Source organism: Patella vulgata, chromosome 8, assembly GCF_932274485.2.
Source record: "Patella vulgata chromosome 8, xgPatVulg1.2, whole genome shotgun sequence".
NCBI classification, from domain to species: Eukaryota; Metazoa; Mollusca; class Gastropoda; family Patellidae; genus Patella; species Patella vulgata.
In genome coordinates, this window is record NC_065886.2 from 34,693,919 (window position 1) to 34,721,553 (window position 27,635).

Consider the following 27,635-nt stretch of genomic DNA (forward strand, 5'->3'; position numbering starts at 1 on the left):
TCAAAAGGGCGAAGGCAAGACATAATCAGTGCGTAGCCAAGAAGTCGCGTCACGTATTCGTATTGTTCAATTTATGTCTACTTGCCTTCGCCCTGTTAACTCATAGTCGAGCGAAGCCTCAACGGCGCGACATTAGGACCATTTCTCGTGGCATGCTTCATCGGAGGGCAAAGGCAACAAGCCGCAAATACAAGAAGGACCGAAGTCTTGGGTTTTCCACGGGTCCTCCGGTTTTCCCACTACTAAAGACCCCTACGCATAAGCGAATTATTGAAATAAAATTAATGCATAGGCCTATGTCCAGAAAATGACCTTGTTTGTATCGAGTGGACGCTACCCCCCCCCCCCCCCCTGTCTCTTTCTGTTGAAGTATCTCGTAATAATTTAGTATAACCACTGCCAAAGCAATACGTTTTATTTATCTTCGCGCGAGAAGTACAGATCCAAATTGAGTTATGATCAAGTAATCAACAATACTATTTTATCATTTTAAAATCTCAGTGTAATTGGTAAGTTCTATGCACTGCCAAACCTCCCACAAGTTATTTGATTAGCCATATTCTGGTAACCTATTATATATTTTTGACTATAAGATTAAGTATCGATATGCATTAATGTAGAATGTTTTTGTTTTTATTTTAGCGCCGCCGTTATCAGCAGCCGTCATGCCGCAGTGTAATTAAAGGGAGATTAAAAAAGGTGTTTCCATTTACTAGGCTTCTGCTATTTTCCATTCTTTTATGATCAACAATTACTCGCCCTCCTTTTGTGTGTATTTTATTAGATATAATATTAGTTAGATTATCCGGTCTTTTACGTTACCATGTTCAAAATCTACTTTTTTCAGTCAGAGAGCGTAATAAGGGGGGTAACTAGTACTAAAAGAAGCTGTCGACGCCAACGAAATTAATGTAAGAATTGCCATTTCAAAAAACCTATTTGCATTGCCTTTTCAACATCCAACATTTCTATTTTTTTATTGCAAAATTTTCTTTTCAAGGATCATATAATAATATGTGGTTTTAATTAATCCGAATTGGTAGTTTATAATAATGCATGAATTTATGGGATTTATTTCGGGAAGGGGCGCAACTCATCTTGGCTTTAGCTAAAATGTTCCATTGTCCATGCGGAATCATTTTTTTATGTTTATGATTATTGAGTACAATTTTGTCAAATATGTACAACTGACCAAGATTCTCCGTGCGTTGAGGTTCTGGGTGTTCGAGACTAATATTATACATTTAATCAGTTACGTTCCCAACTTTTGCTAATATTTTATCTGCTATAGTACTGCCAACTAGCATGCCTCGTTGTAATTAAAGAGAGATAACAAACGATGTCTCCTTTAATTAGGCTACAATTATTTCTCATCATCAGTGGCCGCAATACATGCCGATATGTGGCGGTATGATCAATTATCCACTTCCTGCGAGCTGTCACATGATGTCACAAAATGACCGATTTTCCTGTTGACGTTATGACGTCAATGGATCTCCGTACAGACCCAACCCTGCAGAGGATCGTCAGATGGCGCTTTAGGCCAACTTGCGATATATTATTTAAGATTTAATTTACTGTCCCAACATTTTAGCTTGTGTATATAGCTTACAATGATATTACATAGTTACAATTATCTGCTTTCATATATTGTTTTGTATTATTGTAGTCATATAAAGCTCATATAATTCTATAAACTGTTGTAATTATTTTACAACTGGGATGGAACCAATTTGTGCTGCAGGTGACAATCTATGGAATACGATAGAAAGTAGAATAAGAAGAGTCACATTTGACTTTGGAACTTATTCGCGCATCTTTATATTGCTAAAGAGACTGGTGTTAAGGGACTGCTGAAAAACACCATCCATTGAAGACTCATTTACATTATCGTCAATCAGAATACCGCAGTACATTTAAAGGGAGATAAAACAAGGTGTATCCGTATAGGAGGCAGACCACCATTCCAACTTTTCCCAAAACCTTCGCTGGGCTGAACGCTTTTCACTACAGACTGACTGGCCATGGCTTTGGTCTAGAATTTGGATGAGTTTGACCAGTGAAATTTTGAGATACAAACTTATGTAGCATACTTAAAACACGCCCCTTTCTGCCGTACATATCACCGTAACCAACCCCTAGCCTATGTTACCCTTCCACCTCTAAATCATGAATATTTACCAATGATAATTTACCAGTGAAATTTTGAGATACAAACTTTAAGTAGCATACTAAAAACACGCCCCTTTCTGCCGTACATATCACCGTAACCAACCTCTAACCTATGTTACCCTTCCACCTCTAAATCATGAATATTTACCAATGATAATTCAAAAGTTCTTTCTTCTTCCATTCTAGACCAACAAATCAGCAAAAATGGCCATGAAAGGGATGAGAGAGAGAGAGAGAGAGAGAGATGAATAGACGAACTACAATGTGTACCGAGATGGTGGTCTGCCTCCTATACGTCCTATATGGTGTTATAACTATAAGTTCATGTATCAGCACAATTCTTTTTCTCATACCTTTATTCTAGCAACATTTTTATAATACAGAAACAAAATAAAATACTGAAGGCAAAAATGGTGACACTTAAAAGTCTGGTGTTCTTTTTAAAACATGGTTGAAGCTGGGGTCGATCGACCTTTTGTTCTAGACTCTAAGATTCTTTGTTAATTTTGTAAAAAGATATAAAGATTTTCAAACAACTCACATCAAGAATATTAAAAATATTGGATTGGAATCTTTTTCAAAAATTTACTTTCTTATATCTTTTCCTTCAAAATGATCAAATTGTCAATTTGTATCTCTCACAATGTTAATAATTTACTGTTTATTGCAAACTCCCTGAGTTAGAACACTTTTAAGATTTAAAATTAAAACCAATAGTTTAACAGTAGAATACGTTTATATACCCTACAAATAATATATTTACATATAAACCCCAAACATAAAGGTCGTGAATAACATCAGTATTAACCCTAAACCATTTAATAGTTTCTTTTTTCGTGGATTTTCTGATAATGACGTCATCTTCTGTCTGATAATGGCGCGTTCTTCGGCTGATAACTTTGGTTTCCTGTTCACCTGCGTTCCACACAACCAATTCTTTAAAACTTCCTGATAAGATTTCTTCGCAACTGTACATAAATAATTAAAAAGTTAATCAGTCATTTTATGATGATGGTTTAGGTTGAAATTTGAACAACGAGCATTGGGAGAGGATTGTTGATTGTCTCAACACATTTTATAATGCATCCATTTATCAGAATACATTTGGTGAATACATAATCCTAATACGTATTGATAGAAAAAATAGAAAATAAATCCAAACCTGGAGTTTCACTGAATTGGTCAATAACTTTACTATACAGTGTATTAAATTTCTATCAGTTGTCTCACAGTTTAACAATATAATTTCCGGAAAGTATTGACTTTCAGTCAACAAAGGGCTATGAATAAATATTAACATTAACAGAATCCCACAAAACGCACCGGAAGCGCACATGGCAATCCAATATCCCTAACACCAATAGGGCCCATATACTTACTTATGATTGTCTCTATTCCTTTTTCGTTTAGACGTGCTTGTTGATGGTGACCGTCCTGGTTTAAACTTACAGGGGACATTTTACTTGGTAATTCAGCGCCATTGTTACCTTTCGTCATGTCCTCGTTCTCATCCTCTTCGTCTTCTGAATCAGATATATCTGGCTCCAAGGAGTCATGCCTTGTCCACCACGTGACACGTCTTAGCTAAAACCAAAGAGGGAGACGAATTTAAAGGAGCTAAATCTCTATTCTTTGGCAACTAGAAATGGACACAAATGGGTCGCAACGCATATGATAATGTAATATGAAAGTACATAAACTGATATACATTTAACCATTTCTGTTTTACTGTAATTTCTAATCAGTTATGTTCGGCGAAATACGCGAAGAGTCCAAATTGAATGGCAGTCTTTGGCGTCTGGTTATTCCAGTCTGCACCAGTAGTCTCTGCCCGTGGGATATGTTTAGTCTTGTTCAACGAATAGCTTCATTACAAATGTTTGCTATTGTGAATGTATGTCTTGCTTTGGCTAATATATTAAGCAGAATATGTGATACTGGCTACTAAAATCCGTACCATAATTGTTTGTCTTGCTTCAGTTACATATAATATAATAAACATGACGGCAACTAATATAGCCCAACCCCATCGTTGGGTGTTGATTTAGTTAATATACTGAATATGACTATGAACATGTTACTAATACAACCCTAATCTCCCAAACAATCCACACCAACCTCTGCTAACGGCTCATTTGACTATGCCACCAAGATTCTTGGTATTGATAGACAATGATAAACAATCCAATGGAAACCAGATAAATGATAATATGTTTATTTCTATTGCTATAATAAAATAGAAATGGGGTCATACTTATCGTTAAATGATAAAGTATTTACAAATATTTACGGGGTTAAAGGGTCGTAAATATAAACTACGCATGTCATTGTGCTAATTTTAAAATTATATACACATGGATCTGTTTACCCAATGCACTTACAAATGAAACATGAAAATTAAGACTGTTTTTAAGACTTTTTTTTTCGTAGGGTTAGTAATTGATGGCATTTCCGCCTAAAATTGACTAAAACTTGTTAAGTGTTTATAACGCCAAGAACTTTTCTGACATACCTAGTTCAGCATAAAGTTAATCACGTGACCAATGACTTCTGGGTCAACCGGTGTAGTGCGCGAGCCGATGGCACAATCGAATGCTAGAGAGCGAGACTTGTGTGGAGAATGACAAAACCCTACCTTTTCGTTGGGTCGAGAATCAGTTAATAAATACCAGTCAACCCTAAGCAGTCACTAATATAACCCTACCTTTTCGCTGGGTCTTGCTTCAGTTAATAAATGCTAGTCAACCCTAACCAGTCACTAATATAACCCTACCTTTTCGTCGGGTCTTGCTTCAGTTAATAAACTAACTAATACTGTAACTATCCCACAAACACCAGCTATGATGATGGCAAAATGTGAAAAATGAACTTTACTGAGAATCAAAGGTCTGGTATCGGCATCACCACTACCACAAAACGGCACCGTAAAATAGATTTCTAAAACTAAACGTATCATACCAACCACTAGTCCAGCCATTAATCCCCAGAAAGCACCCTGAAAAAAACCCCAAATATATATATATGTTTAACACCCGGTCACTTGAGAATAACACTATAATGCCTGTTCACGGATAGTAAGTGCTGGAGAAACGCAAAACAAAACCGATAAGACAAATCTGCGGACAAGAAAAACTACATACATATTGAAAGAAACAAACAACAAATATCAAATCAAGTGAATGGACCCAAGGCCAAGGTGGTTGCCAATGACTCATGCCTGTCTGTCCCTCTAGGACATACTACCACAAATATAAATACTGGATGGAATAAAGGGGTAATCAAAGATAAAGAGTCCACTTTCAGTGGCTTGAAACGGGAGGACCCGGAAAAAGCACGTTTCTCTTATAATGTACGAGCGGGGACTCGAACCTACGCCACTTGCCTCAATGACAGACTTTATGACCTAAAGCGCAAATACAACCCCAATAGTGCAGTAGTATCATTAAGCATTATCTGCCTCGCCCATGTTACCCACTATAATTGATTGATCGGCTGGTCTGCAGTCGACGATTCGCAACCTAGGCATTACTGACGAAGCTCTATAAACCAATGTTTTTAGATCAAGATAAAGTGCAGTAAAGACCAAAATATATAAAGGAACGAAATATTGGTGTTATTGTGATTAGATAGAAATGATAGTAAATTGATTAGACTAGATAACCGCGAATAACGCGCAAAGTGTAGGTTGTCGAGTCTAGTGGATTAGTAAGACAGCCAAATGCCCCGTATAATTAGTTATTTACCTGTTCGGTTGTACGTTTCCAAAATATAGCCAGAACAAACAAAACTGTCCATGGTGGTGCTATGCAGGATGTGATGACTTGAAGATACATCCAGAGTTGCCCTCCCTGAGTACTCTCTAGTATCGGCAGCCACAGTATACTACAACCCACGCATGTTCCCGCTGCTACACGACCAACTACCATCAGTTCGTTTTCGGAGGCTTTATTTCTAAATCGCCGCCATATATCCATCGTAAACATACTACTGGCGCTGTTGAAGATTGAAGTCAAAGAACTCATCAAGGCTGCCATTAGAGCGGCTAACATCAGTCCACGTAGCCCTATGGATATCAACAAATCTATTAAAATTTACAGCTTATCCACCTCAGTTGAAAAGGGGGAATTGTTTATATTATTGTGCTTGCTATCAAATCTCAAACCTTAATAATGGGTAGGTTGTACTAAGTATAATCTTGTAGTTTATCGCAAATGAGTTGAGTATATAGTGTCTTCTGTTGTCTGACTATGTCAATATTTTATGTTTTTGTTAGACCGTGGGTATTTGAAGACGCGTGGGCAAAACCTCCTTTGCCTGGTACAATTTGTCCCATAGCACACTATATGGCATTGACCCGTCTCAATATAGAAAAGTAATCCCCATTGTTGTTGTGTCAAAACGAAGATTTACAATGGCCAACTGATACTAACCTTCAGGTAGGAGACGAATCACTAACAAAGGATATGCTATATTACTACATCCAGCTGGATTACCACAAACAGCTTTACATTCTTCTGGTGAGGCACAAGCTACTTCATCTACAGGATTAAAATACACAAGATGTATGTAAGGGAAACAACTTTTTACTTTAGTTTAGGCTTCTAACTAATAAAATCCCTTACCAGTGTCATCAATGTTAAATCATTAACATTTCGTGGTCTATAGCATTGTATGTGTGAGGTACAACCTACCTCATTTACATGATAAAATCACGCGGGATGTAAAGATGGTGTGTAGGGGGTGCAACTCTTCAGTTTAGTTTAGGGTTCAGACTAGCACTCTTCTCCCCAGTGACATCAATGTTAAATCCATAACATTCCTTAGTCTATAACATTTTTTTATAACATTATGATGCTCCCTTAAGACTGAATCCAGCGCGAAAGGATGTCTACCGTTACTTCTCACTCAAATAATTAATTAACACCATGAATACATTCTAAGATATATTTAGTACGAATAATGCACGATTGTCAGGGACGACTTGTAGTCTTAAGAGTTCTGGTTATTAAAGATGAATTATATACTATTCAAAAAAAGTAGGGGATATTTGATTTTGGGGGCATAATACTAAAATATGCAAATGACTACGAAAAAAGTCACTATAGAACCTAACAGAAGAAACATTTCCAGTTACATGTGACGCCCAAACGCACCAATAGCTACCGCATGGAATGCAGGTGATGCTTGGGATCATCATGGGGGTCCAACCCAAGATTTGCACGACTCTGACTTTGAATGTTACAGTCATTGTGGCATTGAATTCCAGGGTGGAAACATCAGTTTAATTGTTTTAGTGACCAGAAAACAAATTTTTAAAGGGTCGGCTTACCCAAAATGAAAGGTTACGTGCCCTTGGCATGCTACAGATCGGCACAACACAGGCGGTTGTGGCGCGGACGATGAATGTTTCTCAGTCTGTCATAAGCAGGCTATGGTCCAGATACCGTGATACACAATCTGTACAGGACAGACCACGCTCAGGTCGACCAAGGGCGACAACTCAAGCCCAGGATCGATTTATCCGTACCTTGGCCTTGAGAAATCGTGTCATCACAGCAAATCAGACCAGCGCTCGTCTTCAAACAGACACTGGTGTGAGAGTGAGTGGCCAGACGATTCGGAATCGACTGCATAGGGGTCACCTTCGCGCCCGACGTCCTCGCGTGATCCCTTGTTTGAGAGATCATCACATTCAGGCAAGACGTCGTTGGTGTAGGGATCGTCAGCACTGGGATAATTGACGCTGGAGCAATGTGATGTTTTCAGATGAGTCAAGGTTCACTGTTGATTTTTTGGACAGACGTAGGAGGGTGTGGCGTCGTCGAAACGAGCGCTTCCAAGACGTTAACGTCATCAGACATGATCGATTTGGGGGTGGTTCTGTTATGGTGTGGGGAGGCATCACTGTTGCTGGACGAACGGCTTTACATGTTGTTGCAGGGCGTGTTACAGGCCAGTACTACCGGGACAACATCTTGGCAGTCCATGTTGTGCCGTTCGCACGACGTCATGGCCGCCGTTTCATCTTCCAGGATGACAACGCAAGATGTCACAGGGCCAGGATCGTTACAGGTTACCTCCAACAACAGAACATCACCCCATTACCTTGGCCAGCACTGAGTCCCGACCTCTCCCCCATCGAGCATGTCTGGGACATGCTTGGACAGAGGTTACGTCGACGTCAACAACGTCCTGCCAATGTCCAAGAACTTGCTGCTGCGTTGCAACAGGAATGGGACAATCTGGACCAAAATGACCTTAGACGTCTCATTAGGAGTATGCCACGTCGGATCAATGCTTGTTTGGCAAGCAGAGGAGAATTTACCCGTTACTGACTTGGTTGTGATGCTGTGGTAACTTTGCTGTTTGACCCCGGGTATCATTTTACCCTTATAATGGTCAGTCTGTGCCTTACTTAGTCTAACGATCATTTGGAATAAATCGATGAATGTGAACTTCATTTCATTTTGTCATTTGTTTCTTCGTCAGTTTCATTAGGTGACTTTAATAACACTTAAAAATCAAATATCCCCTACTTTTTTTTAATAGTATATAAGAGAAAAATCTCCTTCTTGTCCTCAAATGTTAATTAAATTATTAATTAGACATTTTTATGCACATGACAAGCTCGTAATCAACTCTCTAGACCACCGGATAGTTGTGATTTTAAACGAATTGAAACACGATCACCATTTAATAATTTGAAGTAAAAATGCACAATCGAGGCTTTTTTTATTGGCAAAACAACGGTAGTAATGAAAATCGAGACTACGCTATTCTTTTAACAGTCATAACTTCACCCAGAAGTAAGTAATTTTACTTAACTTGTCAATGTATTCCTTTTTAATTATCTATTTGGGAACTATAATAGTGAGAACTGGAAGCTCTTTCTCTAAATCTTACATAATGCACCTTTAAGTCCGTGCATTGGCCGAGAAAGTTCATCTGGATTTTCCGACGTGGTTTCCCCTTGTCAGTGGTGCAGAACTGAGGGTCTGACAAGGACAGCTGTCTAATCTTTCGGATGAGACGAAAAACCGAGGTCCCGTGTATACATTGGAATGCACGTAAAAGATCCCTTGGCAGTTGGAATTCGATATAAGAGTAGGCCGTAGCGCCGCTGCCCGGGCAAAATTTCCCTCATAGCACACTGTATGGCGTGTGCCCGTCTTCATTAGCCCAGGTTAGGAGCAGAACAGTAAGACGTTAAAACCCATTTCATTTCATTTCATTTCTTTCTCTAAATCTTACATAATGCACCTTTAAGTCTACCATCTATTCTCACGTGTGTCTGCGTTTTGTTGTTCGGGTATGTTGTACCGTTTATTTATTTATGACCGATTTAGGCAGATTTAAAAATTTCAAATTATTATGACCAACCTGGATAAAGAATCCTGCTGATCATCCCCGGTATAATCCACAAGAAGAAGGGTGTTATCTTTAAAAAGGCTGCAAATAAACTACCAGACTTGGCATGAGTAAAATCCTTTGCTGATAAACATCTCTGTACCATAATCTAGAATAAATACATTACAAATTGTAGACACGCCTATTGTGGAACGTTAACTTTGATGGGATTGTGCGCAATATAAAAACTGGCTATTATTATTATTATTGGATTGTCAAACATCCTTCATGTATAATTTGAATAATTTGAATATGTTTTCCAACCGATGTTTGTGTATTTAATATCTAGACTGTTATTTACTGTTAGTAATTAGATATTTGGACAATATCTTAGGGTGTTTGAGGACCAGATCATCTTATATTTCATGTCTCGTGTTCATTATTGTAATATGATTTTCATTATATTATTCTACTTACCTGTTACTTATATTCCACTATTACTTATATTCCATTATTACTTACTTATTTACACTGAATTATTAGTTGACCTAATTACATTCCATTATTACTTTATGTGTTGGCATTGAAGCATTATATCACACAATGTGCATTATATTACATGCTACAATTTATTGCAATAAACACGCGTCTCACATTATTACAATAATAATCATGTTTATTTTACCTGATCCGTGCACCAAACCCACATTCCAATAATAGTTATACCAAACACCGAACCCGTCCACGGTATATCACCAGTCTCTATATCTCTAAATATATGAAACGAATCGTTGCGTGGTAAACCACATCTGTAGAAAGTTTGATTCTCTATTGTACTATTTGCTGCTGCCGTCATATATCTGTCCATTAAACCAGTCATTCCATCGACCTCTATTAAACCTAAATAATAAAATAACGGATTCAATGTCAATTGAACATCTTACTTGATTATTTCATAATGATAGGATCAAGGGACTTAATATAACTGAACATCTTAATCAATACAACTCTACTTCCTTACAGTCATTCCGAACCTGCAAATACAAGCTTATCTACGGTCATTCTGAACATCTTAATCAATTCAAACTTTACCTACCGTCTTTCCCAACCTCGAAACACAAGCTTATCTACGGTCATTTTGAACATCTAAAACAATACAAGTCTTACCTACGGTCATTCTGAACATCGAAATATAAACTTACCTATAGTTATTCTTACCATCTAAATTAATACGAGCTTATCTATAGTCTGAACATCTAAATTAATACATCTTAACTAATACCAACTCACCAATAATCATTAGAACTGTAGCTCCTATCATTAATATAACAGTTTGTAGTGTATCCGTGTACATCACAGCTGTCAATCCACCTGGAACAAATACAAAATGTCACATAGTTTGTTCATAACTTAAAGATACATTATGTAAGATTTAGATAAAGGGCTAACCATGCTTGCTATAATAACTCAAAAATCAATAATGTAAAGTGAAAATATTGAAAATTTCATTCACATTACTTCATTCTGAGCCATGTTATCAGTGTTTGTTCTGTCGCATCTTTATTCCAAGACAATTTTGGATAAAAGGAATTAAATTGAGATTTTCTCTGAGTTTTTTGTTAATATTATCGATTATGAAGAGGAAGGACATGGGGGAAGACAGACCTACATTTTGGAAATTCCATATAAAAAATAACAGTTTCGATATTTTTAAATTAGCGGTATTATTAGAGAACGCGTAGTAACCTCTTCGGGATTTTGATTATGTGCTGGGAAAAATAAAACTCCACAAAATGAGTTTTAAAAAGTTATAACCCTAGATATGACATAAAATTAACATATGATGTCAGTGTCCAAATAATTAGTAGCCTTACTCCAGCCAACCTACTAAGTTATTTCCCCGTGTATACATCAAACCAACATCTACCTGTTATGGTATATAGAGCTGTCACTACCAATATGAGTACAATACACAGATATATATTCCAACCCATTAATTGTTGCATGAATATAGCACCAGCATACAGTTCCATCTATCATAAATAAAATATATGTACATCAGGAGTTACTTCCCTTACAACATTAATAATATTCCTATTTTTTTTTAACCATCACTTATTTTACCAACATTGTTTGGGCAATATAACGAAATGAAATGGGGTTTAACGTCCTACTTTTATTTTTGCACCGATTGCGCATATGAAGGCGGGCATACACCACTCAGAGTGCTGTGAGTGTATTTTGTCTAGGTCTACAGTGGCGCTCTGACCCACCCTTATTTAGAATTTCAACTGTCAAGGGTTATTTTACGAACGTGCACGCCAATGTATACAAGGAACCTCGGTTTTTCATTGTCGCTTGCCATGCCTCCAGCCCTGTACCACTATCAGGGAGAACTACGCCGCGGATGAATATGAATATTTTTAGCCAATTTTTCTCTCGGCAATCCAGATTTTATATTAAATGGGAATTAATATCCTACGTTTCTGCACCAGTCGGGCTAATGAAGACGGGCACACGCTATATAGTGTGCTACGAGAATCAATTTGCCCGAAAAGTGGTCTTCATCCTACTCGTTATTGAATTACAATAAACTTTCTTTTCTGGAGAGGGGTCAACATAGGCTTAACCTTCTTCCCCAATGCGATTTCAAATGAAATAAAATATTGTTAATAAAAAACCCCGGCTCTTTTACGTACAGGACGACATTGAATTAATAATTACTTACAGATATTTTAGTGAGGACATATAATACTAAAGCCAATGCAGATAAATAGATCCGCAATCGTCGTCCACCAAAACGTTTCTTCAGAAATTCTGGCATAGTATAGGCCTGTAAATAAAAAAAACGGCAATTATAATACAATTTGCTTCAATAAATTGGAAGTGGTATCAGTTGTTCTGGAAAGAGAACCACTCTACTGCTTAGTACACGACACCTGTCACAATAGGTTAGATTAAAGATGCATGATGCAAGATTTAAATACAGCACCGAAAGTGGCGAATTATTTGGCAAAACGAACCCACCGTGTAAATAACAAAACATGACAGGGGATTCATGACGGGACCATAAGCGACTTATAGATAAGACTCACCCCACTGGAAACATAAACGGGAACAAATAACCAGCCTAGAGAAATCAGCAGAAACACACCCTTCAATAGAATATCATTACTTTAATAAATATCATATATTATGATTATCATCACCCTTCAATAGAATATAATCACTTTATTAAACATCATATATATTATCATCACACATCCTTTAATAGAATATCATACTTTATCGAACATTATATATATAATTATCACACACCCTACAACAGAATACCATTACTTTATTAAATATCATATATATAATTATCACACATCCTACAATAAAATATCATAATTATATATAATTATCACACACCCTACAATAGGATATCATTACTTTATTAGATATCAATTATATAATTACCACACACCCTTTAATAGAATTTCGTTACTTTATTAAATATCATACATACAATTATCACACTCTTCAATAGAATATTATTACTCTATAGATATATATTATATAGAGAATCTCCTACGAGCCTTTTTTGATATCAAGAAAAATTGGGTGGGAGATTTTATCTATCACCCAATGCTTTCTTACATGCACAGAAATTCAACCATTGTAAAGTCCTTCATATTGACCCAGTGTTTCCATCAAGGTCAATTAAATAAAAAATAGTTCATTTTTAATAATAAAAAAAGAAGTTACTTTTAATAAAAAAAAAATGAACTGTTCTTTGAAAATAAAAAAAAAATGTAGTTCCTTTTCAACTGACCAATCAAATTCATGTAAAATCCTAAGGAGATATCGCAGTAGATTATGAAATTTATCACACAAACAATATCTACTGTAGAATGTATTATTGGGTGATAAATGTAATTAGCACATAACCTTCAGTAGAATATCATTACTTTATTAAATATTATATATATAATTATCACATCCTTCAATAGAATATCATTATTTTAACAGAAGTGATATAAATTGATATTAATATAAACTGTCGTGTGTGAACATTTCGGTTGTGTGGAGTCTATAGCACATTACAAACGCATGTTTATTAGTATTAGGCACCAGATACGCCCAATACTAACTCATAGATTCACAGACATACTGAATAGACATAATTCGTCAATAGTTTTATGACTGATTGTCCTCGGGGTTATACTTACATGCCATTCAAAAATGGTGACCGCGAATCCGGATGCTGCGGCAGCACCTGCTAAACCAATAAACATTGGAGCTCCGACATTACTGGCAAATATAGAACAACCGACCTGTAATTATAATAAGTAAAGATGCATTATGTAAGAGCTAAAGATGCATTATGTAAGAGCTAAAGATGCATTATGTAAGAGCATTATAATAATGTAAGAGCATTATGAAATAGCTAAAGCTGCATTATGTAAGAGCTAAAGATGCATTATGTAAGAGCATTATGAAATAGCTAAAGCTGCATTATGTAAGAGCTAAAGATGCATTATGTAAGAGCATTATGAAATAGCTAAAGCTGCATTATGTGAGAGCTAAGGATGCATTATGTAAGAGCATTATGAAATAGCTAAAGCTGCATTATGTGAGAGCTAAGGATGCATTATGTAAGAGCATTATGAAATAGCTAAAGCTGCATTATGTGAGAGCTCAGGATGCATTATGTAAGAGCTAAAGATACCTAATGCAAATCTTTCGTTAGAGCCTCAAATGTTATATAAATCATTAATTAGACATTTATTCATATGTCAAGCCCATAAGCAACTATTTAGATGACCGGATGGCAGCGATTTTCAACGGATTTAAACACGAATGTAAGTTAATAATTGAATTAAAAAATGGAGAGAGAGAGAGAGAGAAATGGGGTTTAACGTCCACTCGACACAAACTAGGTCATTTCGGGACTAACATATGGTTTAATTTTATTTACATAATTCGCTTGCGCGTAGGGGTCTTTAGCAGTGGGAGGAAACCGGAGGACCCGGAGAAAACCCACGAGGTTGGACAGTCGACCCTACTCCTTGCCACGTACAACCGATATTCGAAACCACGCCAGTCGACTCAATGACAGACTTTATGATACAGCGCGCGCACGCTAACCATCCAGCCATCCAACCCCCCTGAAAAAAATGGATAATAGAGACATAGTTGATTATCGAGAACGATAGCAATGATAATCAAGACTACATTGTTTTTCAAACATCCATAAATGAAGTAATTTTCAACATATTCCATTTCAATTATCTATTTTGGAACTATTATAGCGAGAACTGGCAGCTCTTTGTCTAAATCTTACTTAATGCATCTTTAAGAACTGTACCTTATTGTGAATTTAAAGCCCCATCAGGCCCGAATTACTGTGTTATCAATAAAAACCATAAGACACTATCAAAAGTATTTTATTAGAATATGTTTTGTCCAGACGTTATTGAAATCGGTCAAATCTTATTTAAGATATTATGGTCACTGTAAGCGTTCGCTGGTTTATATTGATTTCAAACCGCCATTTGTATTTTTACTAGTAATAAAGAATGTGATATATTCTTTGTACATGCCAGACAATTCTCAATGAAAGATGAGCCTCATTACATATTAACAAGATTTTTTTCCTTTTAAAATTACATACTTTTAAATTATGAACCATATGTAAACGATCTGGTTTGTTGTGCCCTTATACAAGTATACAAGCAATGTGTTATACAGGTAATGTTTTACACAGGTGGTGTGTTATACAGGCAATGTGTTATACCGGCAATGTGTTATGCAGGTAATGTGTTACCCATGTAATATGTTATACAGGCAATGTTTAATGTTATACAGATAATGTAATATACATGTAACATGTTACGCGAGTAATGTGTTATATAGGTAATACGGTGGCATGCAGGTTATGCATAAGTCTCACGCACTGGTTTACTAAAAATTTCTCCCGTAGACTACACGTAATAACACGTACGGTGGGTTGTGAGCTAGACTTTACTCGGGAATGGTTCACTAACCAGCACGTCCTGGGTTCGATCCAGCAGTGGGTCGAAATCGCGGGATTTCTTTTGCCAGAGAAGTAAAGCGGAGGGTTTGGCACGGAACAGTGTCTAGTCGTTAGGACGGAACGGAAAAACGAGGTCCTGTGTGTACATTGGCGTTCACGTAAAACAAACCTCTTGGAGATTAGAATTCGAAGAAGTGTAGACATAAAATCCGCTGTCCGGGCAAAATTTAGCCCAAAGCAAACCCGGCCCCGAGTTCACAAAGCAATCTCAGATTTAAGTTAGGAATTTACTCGACTTTCAGTCACTATTTATGAGAAATATATTTGATACAGAAACACAAAACTTTAGTTTCTTATTGATGTACTTGACACATTAAAACAACAAAGGGCTTTATTTTAGTTAAAACAAGGCGAATAAGTTTTAGTAAATTCATAACTTAAGCCTGGGAACGCTTTTGTGATCTCGGGGCTTGAATTTTATCACTGTGGCCTTGGACCTGCATAAATAGGGGGGCAGAATGAAAGAGAATATTATAATCCTTCTAATTTACTCGGTGAGTAAGACCTTGGTCCGCTAACCCGGTGGTCTCGTGTTTCATTCCGGACTTTTCTGAGTTCCCGTATACAAATTGCCCTGCACGTAAAAGAACCCATGATATTTTGAATTCGAAATAAGAGTAGGCCATAGTATCGCTGTACAGGAACGATTTCCCTCATAGCACACCGGATGTCTGTTTTCATTAGCTCAGTCGTTGCAGAACAGTTGGACGTTAAACTCCATTTAATGTCATGTCTAATTTCCTCATTTAAAGACTGTTTTTCCCATTATATACTAGTAATCTAGTGATGCTAATATGCATGATTTAAACATATGTTCATACACAATATCTAATACTTTTTTCTTATGAACGACAAAAAACCTAGACAGCACATTACTGACATTTCACCAGCGTTATTTTTAACCGCCAATGCTTATAATAATATGCATACCGTGCATGTAACTGCTTGTGTGAAAAAATGCAAATATATATATGATTTATTATACCATGTATAGACCCAGTTTTTTTAATTCCCATTTATTTTTTCAGAGCATGATAACTAACACTTTTTTAACACCAGCGTTCGTATGCGGTCGAATTCAAGACATATTTCTAACTGTTAATAGCTGTACTAATATTTTTTAACATTCACTAGCGTTTGTATTCAGCGGAATACTTCTATCCGTTAATGTCGCTGGGAGTTGGGTGGCCGAAAGGTTTAACGCGTGCATGTTAGATCGCAAGGTCTGTCATTTAGTCAAGTATTCCGAATTCTACTACTCAACTAAGTAATAACAATTCTAACTTAATTTCTAACTTTGTATCTTAGCATATTGATAATAAGACATTTTGTCATGTTCCATATATGACTTTAAATCAAGTACACATGTATATAAACTGCTCTCTTCTCTTGATCCAACTAAATCTGTAGGATTAGATGGACTTGGTCCTTTTTTCATCAAACATGCCGCCTATTTTTTATCTGATTCATTAACCTATATTTATAATTTGTGTATTGATAAAAAATATATTTCCTTCTTCTCTCAAACATGCTAAAGTTTTACCATTCTACAAATCTGGTGCTAAAAATGATCCTAGTAATTATAGGCCAATATCTATTTTACCTACATTATCTAAACCATTAGAAAAACATATTTCTCAATCCATTAATTCTTTCCTTGAGAAATATAATTTGCTTTATTCAAATCAATCAGGATTTAGATCCAGTTGCTCTTGTCAAACGGCATTAACTAATATTTCTGATAACATTTATCATGCTATTAATAATAATCTGTATACAGGTATGGTATTTATTGATTTCCGCAAAGCCTTTGATTTAGTAAATCATAATCTTCTACTTCAAAAACTGAAATTATATAATTTATCTTATACCCTGATTAAATTCTTAACTTCCTATTTATATAATAGACAACAATGTACCAGTATTGGACAAACTTATTCTGCCCCTGCTATGATAACTCAAGGTGTTCCCCAAGGTTCAATCCTTGGTTCTTTGTTATTTAATTTATTTATTAATGATCTACCTTTACATTTACATGTTAATAGTGATTTATTTGCTGCTGATGATACTACTGTCTATTCCTCATCTTCTGATGTTACTTCATTTATTACTACACTGCAAAATGAAACTTCTATTATTCAAAATTGGTGTTCCACAAATGACATGGTAATTAATGAAACCAAAACTAAAACAATGAGTATTACACCTTCTTCACGGCGTAAATTAATTTCAACAAAATTTCAAATTCACATAAATAATTCACCTTTAGAAAATGTCTCTACATTTAAACTTTTTGATGAAAATTTCACTTGGTCTCCTCATGTTGATCATTTATCTAAGCTTCTTCGACAGAAAAATTTTCAATTACGCAAATTAAAACAGTTGCTTCCTACTGAAGTACTTAAATTGTTCTATTTTTCTCATATGCAATCTCATATTAATTATTGCTCCACTATTTGGGACTCTTGTTCAATTACATCTATATCTAAACTTGAGAGACTTCAAAAATTATCCTTGAATTTATATTTACAATAGACCTCCTTCTTATCTAATTATCAATTTTTATCTTCATCTTTAAATCTTCAAAATATTTATCAAAGACTTTTAATTAACAAATATATTTTTGTTTATAAAATTATCCATAAACTTTGCCCATCATATTTATATAATATTTTTCATTATAACACCATTCATCTCTCAATAATAAACTTCCTATCTGTAGACCTAATAATGAAATATTTAAATGTAGTTTACAATATCGAGGCACAGTGCTTTGGAATTCTCTCTCATATTCACTTAAAAATATTAAAAATCTTCATTTATTTAAGAAAAATATCACTAGGCATGTTAGTTCTTCTTCTTAACCTGTAGCCTATATTTAATACATACTACATATTATCTATCATATTACTTTTAGTTTTGAAGTTAAACTATATTAGGTTATCAGTATATTTGAATGTTTTGTGTGAGAGTATTTGTTAAGTGTCTTGTTCTGTTACTGTCTTTTTCATTTCTTTGTTATAAAGGGCAAAATTGTAACCAGGCTTTAAGCCTAATTTTTCACCTTTGAAAATAAAGATATTATTATTATTATTATTATTATTCCGATTCCCGGCATGCTTGTCCAACCTCGTAGGTGTTCTCAGGGGCCGCCGGCTTCCTTCCAGTACCAAAGAACACTACACGCAAATTGGTAATTTTTAAACCATTGTGCCTACACGAATATATATTCTTTATAGATAAGAGTGCACTTCTTTCCATGACATTCAGAGGCGTAGCCGTGAAATATATATTGGGGGGGGGGGGGTACGCAAATGAAATAATATAAAATGTTGACAATCTGTGACGCCGGAGGCACGTTGTAGCGCGATAGGGAGAGTGTGGCCACCCCCCCAAAAAAATGTTTTAAAGTTTCAGTCTTCTGTATTAAACACTGTTTTGGCATATTTTACGGGGTTAAACTAAAACATCACACCAATACAATGTTTATCAGGGGGTGTCGTATTCATATTTTTTTTCATGACTATTACATATTGAATATTATGCTTGAGTTATGAACAACACGACAAAGAGAGTTTAGTAGGGGAATTTTTATGAGGAGGATCCAAATGAAACAAAACTTGATCACATAACTTTCTCGAAATCTTAACTAAAGATAAAATCCAAATTTTAGTAGATACTTCAATTTTGATTGGCTAAGCACTAAAATCAACCTAATATTATCCGATCAAATTACTAAAATTTGGATTTTATCATAGTTAAAATTTCGTGAAACAGCCCCGTGCAGGATGGCCTAGTTGTTTATCTAGCGGCTATATCGCGCACTGGAAAAAAATAATTTGGTTGCCAGATAATTTAATTTTATCTGGGCATGGTTTGTTTAAATATAAATAACAATATTGCTACTTTAATATCAATAATTTACAATTATAAATATCTGGTTAAAGGAGCTAAATCTCTAACTCATTATTTTCCATAATATTCGAAATTAAAGACACGAATTAGAATTCAATATATTATTGGTCAATTTCAATCAATATTGATGTTGTTATATTGCTGTGAAACTATAGGTTCCTAATATCCAATATTTAAGACACAATTAACATTTTATAATCAGTACACAAGTCATGTCCCCTATGGTTTCGGGTGCCATTTTGTAATGAACAAATAAAAATATATCCTACAACACAATGTGAAAGTAATTAGTAAAGGCCGTTTCACAAACGACAAAATAATAATTTAAAAACGTGTAGAATCCACTAAGCAAGTGTAAATGTCTGCCGTTCAATTTGAACTGTTCACGTATTTCATCGAACATAACTGATTAGAAATTACAATATTCTTTTAGAAAATTGGATATAAATCACTTTACATACATTCATATTACATTAATATGTGCCACTAGAACCATTTTTGTCAGTTTCAAGGTTCCCAATCTAGTAAATGTTACTTACGGGTATCCAGTGCATGTTTTTTCCCGCCAAAAAGTATCCAGCTGCACTGTCTCGATGTGGTCGGCATGACGACTGTAAAGATAAAAACGATAGATAATTACAAACATATTACTACTAAAACAACCGAGCCGAATAATTACATCCTTTGTACCACGTTGTAAATCAATTTTTCTCGCTTTCTCTAATCTCGTTTCGAACAGATATTTTTTCAGAGTTTAATGTTACAACTTTTCGTCTGTTATCGCTCTTACATGCAGTCAGTTATATATAAGGATTACTCGTATTTTCCTTTTGCTTGCGTCACTTCCGGTTTCTGCAAATCTTTGTTACGCATCTAACACAGCAATGATCCCTGTGTTAAAATTTTAAATTTGGAATGTGTTTAACCAGTCCCATCACATATGTAATATTGGTTGACACAAACATGAATTAATTTATAAACACAAATACACGGAAGGCAAACTAGGCTATTATTGTGATTAACAGTTTACCAATAAACTTATCATGTCAATTTATGTCGTATTATTCAGTTTATGTGTGTATTTAGCACCCAGTAGAGTAAAAGTATGAGCACATATTAAATACACGATGGTGAATATTAAAGATTTTGAAACGTGGTAGTCACTTTGTTACCTTACATTACCTTATACAATGGTTTATGTTGCCTAGTCATTTATATTTTATTTTGAACGTTCATAAATGTTCTCTTAAAATCACAGACAAAAAAGAACTATCGAAAGGACAATTGATCTTTAAATCACAGATAAACAAATGACTAAAGAAAGAGAAATGTGGTCTAAACTCAATAGACAAACAAATGACGAAAGAAAGGGAAATGTGGTCTCAACTCAAAGACAAACAAATGACGAAAGAAAGGGAAATGTGGTCTCAACTCAAAGACAAATAAATGACTACAGATAAACAAAGGACTAAAGAAAAGGAAATGTCTTCTCAAGTCACTGACAAACCAATGTCTAAAGAAAGCGAAATGTGATCCCAAGTAACAGACAGACAAATCGTGAAAGAAAGGGGAATGTGGTCCCAAGTCATAGAGAAACAAAGGGATAAAGAAAGGTAAATGTCTTTTCAACTCACAAGACAAAGGACTAAAGATAGAGAAATGTGGCCCCAGGTCACAGACGGACATAACTAACGACAGGGAAATTGGCCTTCAAAAAAACGATAAACAAAGGACTAAAAAAAGGGAAATGCGATCCCAAGTAATAGATAAACAAAGGACTAAAGAAAAGGAAATGTATTCTCAACTTAAAGACAATCCAAGGACTAAAGATAGGCAAATGTCTTTTGAAGTCACAGGCAAACAAGATAGGAAAATGTCTTCTCCAATCTCAAATAAACAAATGTCTAAAGAGCGGGAAATTGGTTTCCATGATTGACAGGAAGTATCATAAACAACAGTGGAAATGAGTTTTTTGTAAGTTAGTGTTCTTCTATGACTTATAAAAACTCCAGGGAATATTTTGTTGAACTTGTACCATGTTATGATGGCCTTGCGCTAAGCGCTAATATTAGCTTCGTAATCTGTTAACGTCTAGAGTTACATGTTAATTATTTTGGCTTATGGGTTAGATAACCTTACACACAACCTGGTGCGAGAACGCTTCAAACTATTTTTAAAAAACCTCAGAAGTTTACAACACGGTTAATTAGATTATATGGGATATACTTCGGTAGTTCATTAAAAAGTCGACCAATTTAAAGCGAGCGAGAAACAGAGAAATGAGATGGATTTTTTTTACGTCCTGCTTTTCTGTACCCACTGGCCTAAAGATGACTTGCATACGCTATGCTGTGTGCTATGGGTAGAATTTTGCCCTTTAAGTGGCGCTGTGACGTATTCTTATTTCGAATTCAACTGGCTATGGTTCCTTTATGTACACGCAAAAATTCTCCAATAGCATACTGTATGGCGAATGGTCGTCTTCATTAGCCCAGTCGATGCAGAACCGTAGGAGTACGTATAACCCAATTTTAATTCATATTGTTTAAAGATACATTATGTAAGATTTAGATAAAGAACTAGCCATTCTTGCTATAATAGTTCGAAAGTAGATGATGTAAAATGAATAATTTGAAAATTTCATTCAAATTACTCTATTGCAAGCGAAGATTATAGCCTTTGAAGGTTTGACAGACGTGTGCAATAATTTCAACCACCGTACTGGTTGATCGAAGCTAAGTCTCGGTCCTCCATATTTGATTAAATTAAATCAAAGTATCGCTGAACCATTCTAATCTATTTAATATCGGAGAAATCTGATGCCATCGAGAGTTGATTAAGGCCTGGATCAGTTAATTAATGTCTAATTAATACTTTAGAAAACATTTCAGGCCTAAAGAAAGACCTGCAATAGGCAGATTTAAATCAAAGTATCGCTGAACCATTCTAATCTATTTAATATCGGAGAAATCTGATGCCATCGAGAGTTGATTAAGGCCTGGATCAGTTAATTAATGTCTAATTAATACTTTAGAAAACATTTCAGGCCTAAAAAAAGACCTGCAATAGGCAGATTTAGCTCTTGCATAATGCATGTTTAAATATATACATGTTTTAATTTATATTGTTTAAATATATACATGTTTTAATTTATTAAACTCTAATCAGTTCTCTTCGCGCACGACTATAGTAAAACATATATCTTCAGCTTAAATTTATGTATGCATTTTAAATGTCTTCAACAAATGACGTTTAAATGTAAAAATAAATACAGATATTCTTACCCAGAGCCCAACAGCTAAAACAAGTAGGAAATACCCAGCTATTGTCAGGTAATCACCGATACCTAACACCTCCGACATTTTACAGGTAATTTGGAATATTAACTGAGTGATAGGTGTTCATAGCATGTACTGGACGGTACCTCTATGAGCATCCTCTTAACTGTAGTTACGTCAGCGTACTCTACGGTAGCCCTACCAGAACAACTTATTTACATATCTTTCGTTTCATCAACCGTATAAACACCAACGTTCGGTAAACAATTTGTTAATTTTGACAATAATTTATTTATAATCGTCGTTCTATCAACTGTGTCGCTAAATAGCGACACAGTTGATAGAACGAACTGTAATTGCACTAGTGTACTCTACGATAGTCCGACCAGAACACAAGAACGCTATAAACTTTCGCTCAAATAGTCTGAAATTGCAGTAGTGCACTCTACAGTAGCCTGACCAGACCAAAACACAAGAAACAGTATGCTATATAATATGTTTATAGTCGACTTTCAAGCCTTGATGTAAGAACTCACATCTTATAGTAAGTGCCCCCTGCACCACACACAATTACACAAGACAAATCTACGGACAAGACACAATACGCAGAAATCTCTAACAAACGTACATATTAAGTGAATGATTCGAGGCTAGCCGTAAGCGTCCTCTGCGGTGTACAATCCCGGACCTGTAGTGATACAGACTTCACTCATAAATTAAAACTAACAATAAAGAGGAATATATTGCAAAAACATTGTATTATACTAGTCCGAGTCATGATCTGTTATATGCCACATAAAATATTATTGTAAGCATATAGAAGGAAAAAATACCTATACTTGCAATCATATCAGTGAAATGTATGTAAAAAAGAGCCAAGTAGCCTAAAACTAAATGATCTATGTTATAGTGAGAAACATTAAAAGCGTTCAAGGAAATTAGGTATATTGACTACAAAGTTCGGGTATATGTCCAATTTATCACAAAAACAGAGGAAAACAATAGGCCCTACTGAATACAAAGAAGCAAATGGAGAATGTGTGACAATCGCCTACTGAATGACGTGACGTAAAAGACGGTAGTTTGAGAAATGACGCCAAGAGGTAAATGCAATAAAAACCAACAATAAAAGGGCGATAATCCAGATAAGACAACGCCAAAACGTTAAAAAAAAAACTACCAACTTAGGAACTAATCGGAATTATTCAGCTATGTAATTGCACAAAATATAATAAGTAATACACCTATAAGAAATGCAAACTATAGCTATGTTGAAGAAATCGAACTATAAAAGTGTATTTATATAAAAGCATAAAATGAGGGCGATAATCCAGATTAGGAAACTGCAGAAAATTTAACTATAATTATTTAATTAGATCTTTACCCAATATGTAATTAGTTATATACTTATAAGAAATGTCAAACTTGGTATGTTGAAGAAATGGAAGTTTCGAAAATTCTTTTAAAATACGTTATTGTGTTCCGCCTTTGGCAGTGCACTTAAAATAAAGAGATTTTATTCTAGAAAGAAATAGCTCTTTATCGTTACATATTGTTAAACATCGTAATGCCTGTGAATAGAAAACATTATAAATAGCGTGATATCTGGAATGTTACTACAGTATAAATTGACGGGTATTTTAGCACATCTAAGCCAAATTTGTCCGTTTTGTCGAATAAAAAAAAACGACATTAAATTTACTGTCAATTATAATTCAAGAACATGTGCAGTATAGTGCCCGAATTTTCCTTATTTAATATTAGTTCTGGTGGATATATTTCACTTTTATATTTATTGAAAGTTCCGTTATCATTTATATGTGTTTTGCAATCAATGTATCGGAAGGTATACATGTAGTTTAGAGTTTTGGCTACTTTCTTTATAATCAGTTGTCCTTTTATGATTCTGAAAGCAGATTTCATATTTTTATTAATGTACATTTGGATATACAGGGTGGGGTCAGTTACCATTGGTACACCCAATTGTTTGCTGTATTATCTGATTGATCCCTAACCTCCAATATCGCATTGTCAATAAAAAAAATGTATAATGTTTTGGAACTTTTCATTGTCAAAAACCACAGTACAGTATCGGCATTCCGACGTTTTATAATCCATTTGGCGTCGTCTGAAGAAATGGCAATTAAGTTTTTGACTTTTCTGAAAGCTCCATTTAAATCTTTTTCCAAAATCAATCCAAATTGTCTTTAAGTTCTGAATGTTGAAGCATAGTATATAAAGCAGAAAGGTCAAACGTTTTTATTGATTTAGCATTAGGTTTTTGATTGGTTTTATCTGAAGTTTTTACGATGGGTTTGTTTTTATCAATATGAAAAAAAAAATTAATGGCAGTGTAACTGCGAAGTGTTCTGCGCCAAATGGCATGTTGGGTTTGGCATAATTTAAGTCCTCTGGCTATTGCTTTGGCCAAAGGTTTTGTTTGGCAGTTGCTGGAGGATATTATGTATCTGAACTTAACCGGGTTTTATGGAATTTAGGTATAGAAGGTAATGCATCTATTTTAACATCATCTTTAACACCATTATCTTTAATGTCACTTAAGACCTGAATATAGCAAATTTGCTATTCTTGCCCCTTTCCCGTACCCCCATAGCACGCCTGCAGCAGTGACTAGTCTTTTAGTGGAAGATATTCTATTACTGCTACTACTACTTGGTGCAGCTGTTTACGACGTGAGGTCTCCATGTTAGACACGGAGAAAGATTATTCCAATGAACGTGGTAATGAATTCGTCCCCTGTTCTAATGTTGGTATTTAGTAGTTTCTGGTTTTTCCGTTCATTGTATTCAATTGCGTCCAGATGACATATTTGCGTTTTAGAATGCAACGCATCCGGTGTCTGTTTCGTGCTTCGTTGGATTTATCTCTGGCAATATATTTTGTCTTCGAGCATGGTTGGTGCTTATCTTCGTTGCATTGACGCTGGCGTCCACCAAGATGTCTTTGGTATAAACTCGTCTTCGGTCTCATAGTGGTGTTGGCAGAGTGCACATTGATCTTGATGTCGATGATGTCGTCGGTCTTACAACCACGTAATACTGCATCGAAGGTCACCCAATTGGGTCCCTGGGTGATTAAACTTGTATGTTGAATTATATCATAAGATCATCACTGACTAGTGATCCATACTATGTTATCGCTAACATAGATAGCTAAAACTCAATCCTTGCTTGTTTTATCTCTTGGTGTACTATGCCTAGAGAGCAGAAAGTGGCGTCCAGGCGTGGCAGGTCTTCCTCCATATATTGGGCTCCCTTCATGCAGCGCACTGAGGTCGTTCTCATATAGTCTCCCGACAATATTTCTTCGATAAGCCCCGCGCTGTGTGCAATCACCACAAAAACAGATTGGGAGTTGATCGGCATCCTACTTGGAAGGAGCCCCTTGTTGTTATTGGGGCCTCTGGGGTGCATAGGCATTCACGGTTGCCACATTTTGTACTATTGCTAAATTTTATGGCTATGCCTATTGCTGCTAACTGACTATTTATCGCGTGTACCTGGTTTATCTCTTCACTGGCATGTACATCCGAGAAGCTGGATGTCGTTCATAAACGGTTGGTGGTGTTGATTGGCGTAATTTTTTCAGCTGAGTACACCTTGGGTCAGTCCACCTGGGGCCAGTCCATATGGAGAATTTGGATCTAGCGTGCCAATGGGGCCTAACCCTACATGCGTTGTAAATCGTGCTCGCTTCCAGTTCCAAGATCGGGATGCCGCTGGGTACGTCGAACACGAGAGAGCCTTCTTCAGAAATCAGAAAGCTAGGCTAACCCGTGGACGAGCTTTCTCTCCAGCATCTTCATCATCCAGCCTTGATGTATTTGCTCAACTCATCTGCGTTGACAAAGTAATTCCTCAGACAATTACGTTATTACACGCTGGCAAACCACATCATTGACCGCTATGGTAGACCGGCTAGAAAACCCATTACTGTCATTTTATTTATTTAAAAAGAAGGAACAAATGTTGCCATACAACGAATATAAGCATGTTATCGTGTAAACAATCGTCCAATATATATTATTTTTATCCCCATAAATTGTGGTAGTCGGGCCAGATAATTTTCGGGTCGATTAAGTCACAATAATGTTAAATCGACAATAATGTCGATTTTATCAGCCGCTTTGATGTAAACATCCAGTTCATTAATTTGTAATAATGTACTCATGGTAGCGCGACCAGAATACCACCAATTTACATATCTGCCTATTTTATCAAGCTTGTTTCATAAAGGGACCGTCGCTCTAAAGAAAAGGAGCTAATCTCTATTATCCATAAAATTCAATATTGGTCAATTTTAATGAATATTGATGTTGTTATCTTACTGTAAAAATGTGGGATGTCAATATCCACCATTTAAGACACAATGCATATTTTAAAATCAATATACGACTCTTATGTTTTCGCGCGCCATTTGTAATTTACAAAGAAAAACATATATCCCATTGTCACAAACGACAAAATAATTTTAAAAGAGAAAATAGTGAACGGTAGTCTCGTCTCGATTGTCATTGCGACCGTTGTTACGATAATAAACAAAGTCTAAATTAGCCAGTTGTAAGTTAAATTATTAAATCGCAAACATCCAATTGCCTAGAGAGTCGATTATGGGTTTGTTATGTGAATAAATGTCTAATTAATAATTTATAAGACATTTGAGCCATTTGTGGCCAAAAGAAAGATATGCAAATGGCAGATTTAGCTCTTACATTTATATCATCTTTAATATAATGCGCAATGCACTTCTTGGATTGAATAGTATTTTTGCAAGCTAATATTGAAGTACATATATCACTCGAGGCACCCCTCAAACCGTAC

At 35.5% G+C, this 27,635-nt stretch overlaps 1 protein-coding gene across 1 annotated transcript; it reads right to left on the minus strand.

Annotated features, from left to right (window-relative positions):
- Nucleotides 1–2,520: 2,520 nt before the first annotated feature.
- LOC126829358 (sodium/mannose cotransporter SLC5A10) lies at nucleotides 2,521–22,955 on the minus strand. The gene is made up of 14 exons (XM_050559169.2): nucleotides 22,801–22,955; nucleotides 20,056–20,127; nucleotides 13,734–13,838; nucleotides 12,615–12,674; nucleotides 12,248–12,352; nucleotides 11,447–11,552; nucleotides 10,810–10,890; nucleotides 10,205–10,419; nucleotides 9,553–9,688; nucleotides 6,603–6,710; nucleotides 5,916–6,235; nucleotides 4,946–5,167; nucleotides 3,552–3,756; nucleotides 2,521–3,140 (listed from the first exon to the last, which is right to left on the minus strand). Exons 1-14 carry the CDS (start codon nucleotides 22,876–22,878, stop codon nucleotides 2,932–2,934), a joined length of 2,022 nt encoding a protein of 673 aa, XP_050415126.2. The 5' UTR covers nucleotides 22,879–22,955; the 3' UTR covers nucleotides 2,521–2,931.
- Between the last annotated feature and the right edge of the window lie 4,680 nt (nucleotides 22,956–27,635).

What these genes read in the sequence shown, in the direction of transcription:
- LOC126829358 (XM_050559169.2), bottom strand. Translation starts at nt 22,878, where the DNA reads ATGTCGGAGGTGTTAGGTATCGGTGATTACCTGACAATAGCTGGGTAT. An exon ending in CCGTTTATGTTTCCAGTGGG is followed by an intron (nt 12,353 to 12,614) that starts GTGAGTCTTATC and finishes TTTTATTTACAG; the next exon opens with GCCTATACTATGCCAGAATT. An exon ending in AGCTCTATATACCATAACAG is followed by an intron (nt 10,891 to 11,446) that starts GTAGATGTTGGT and finishes TATTTGTTCCAG; the next exon opens with GTGGATTGACAGCTGTGATG.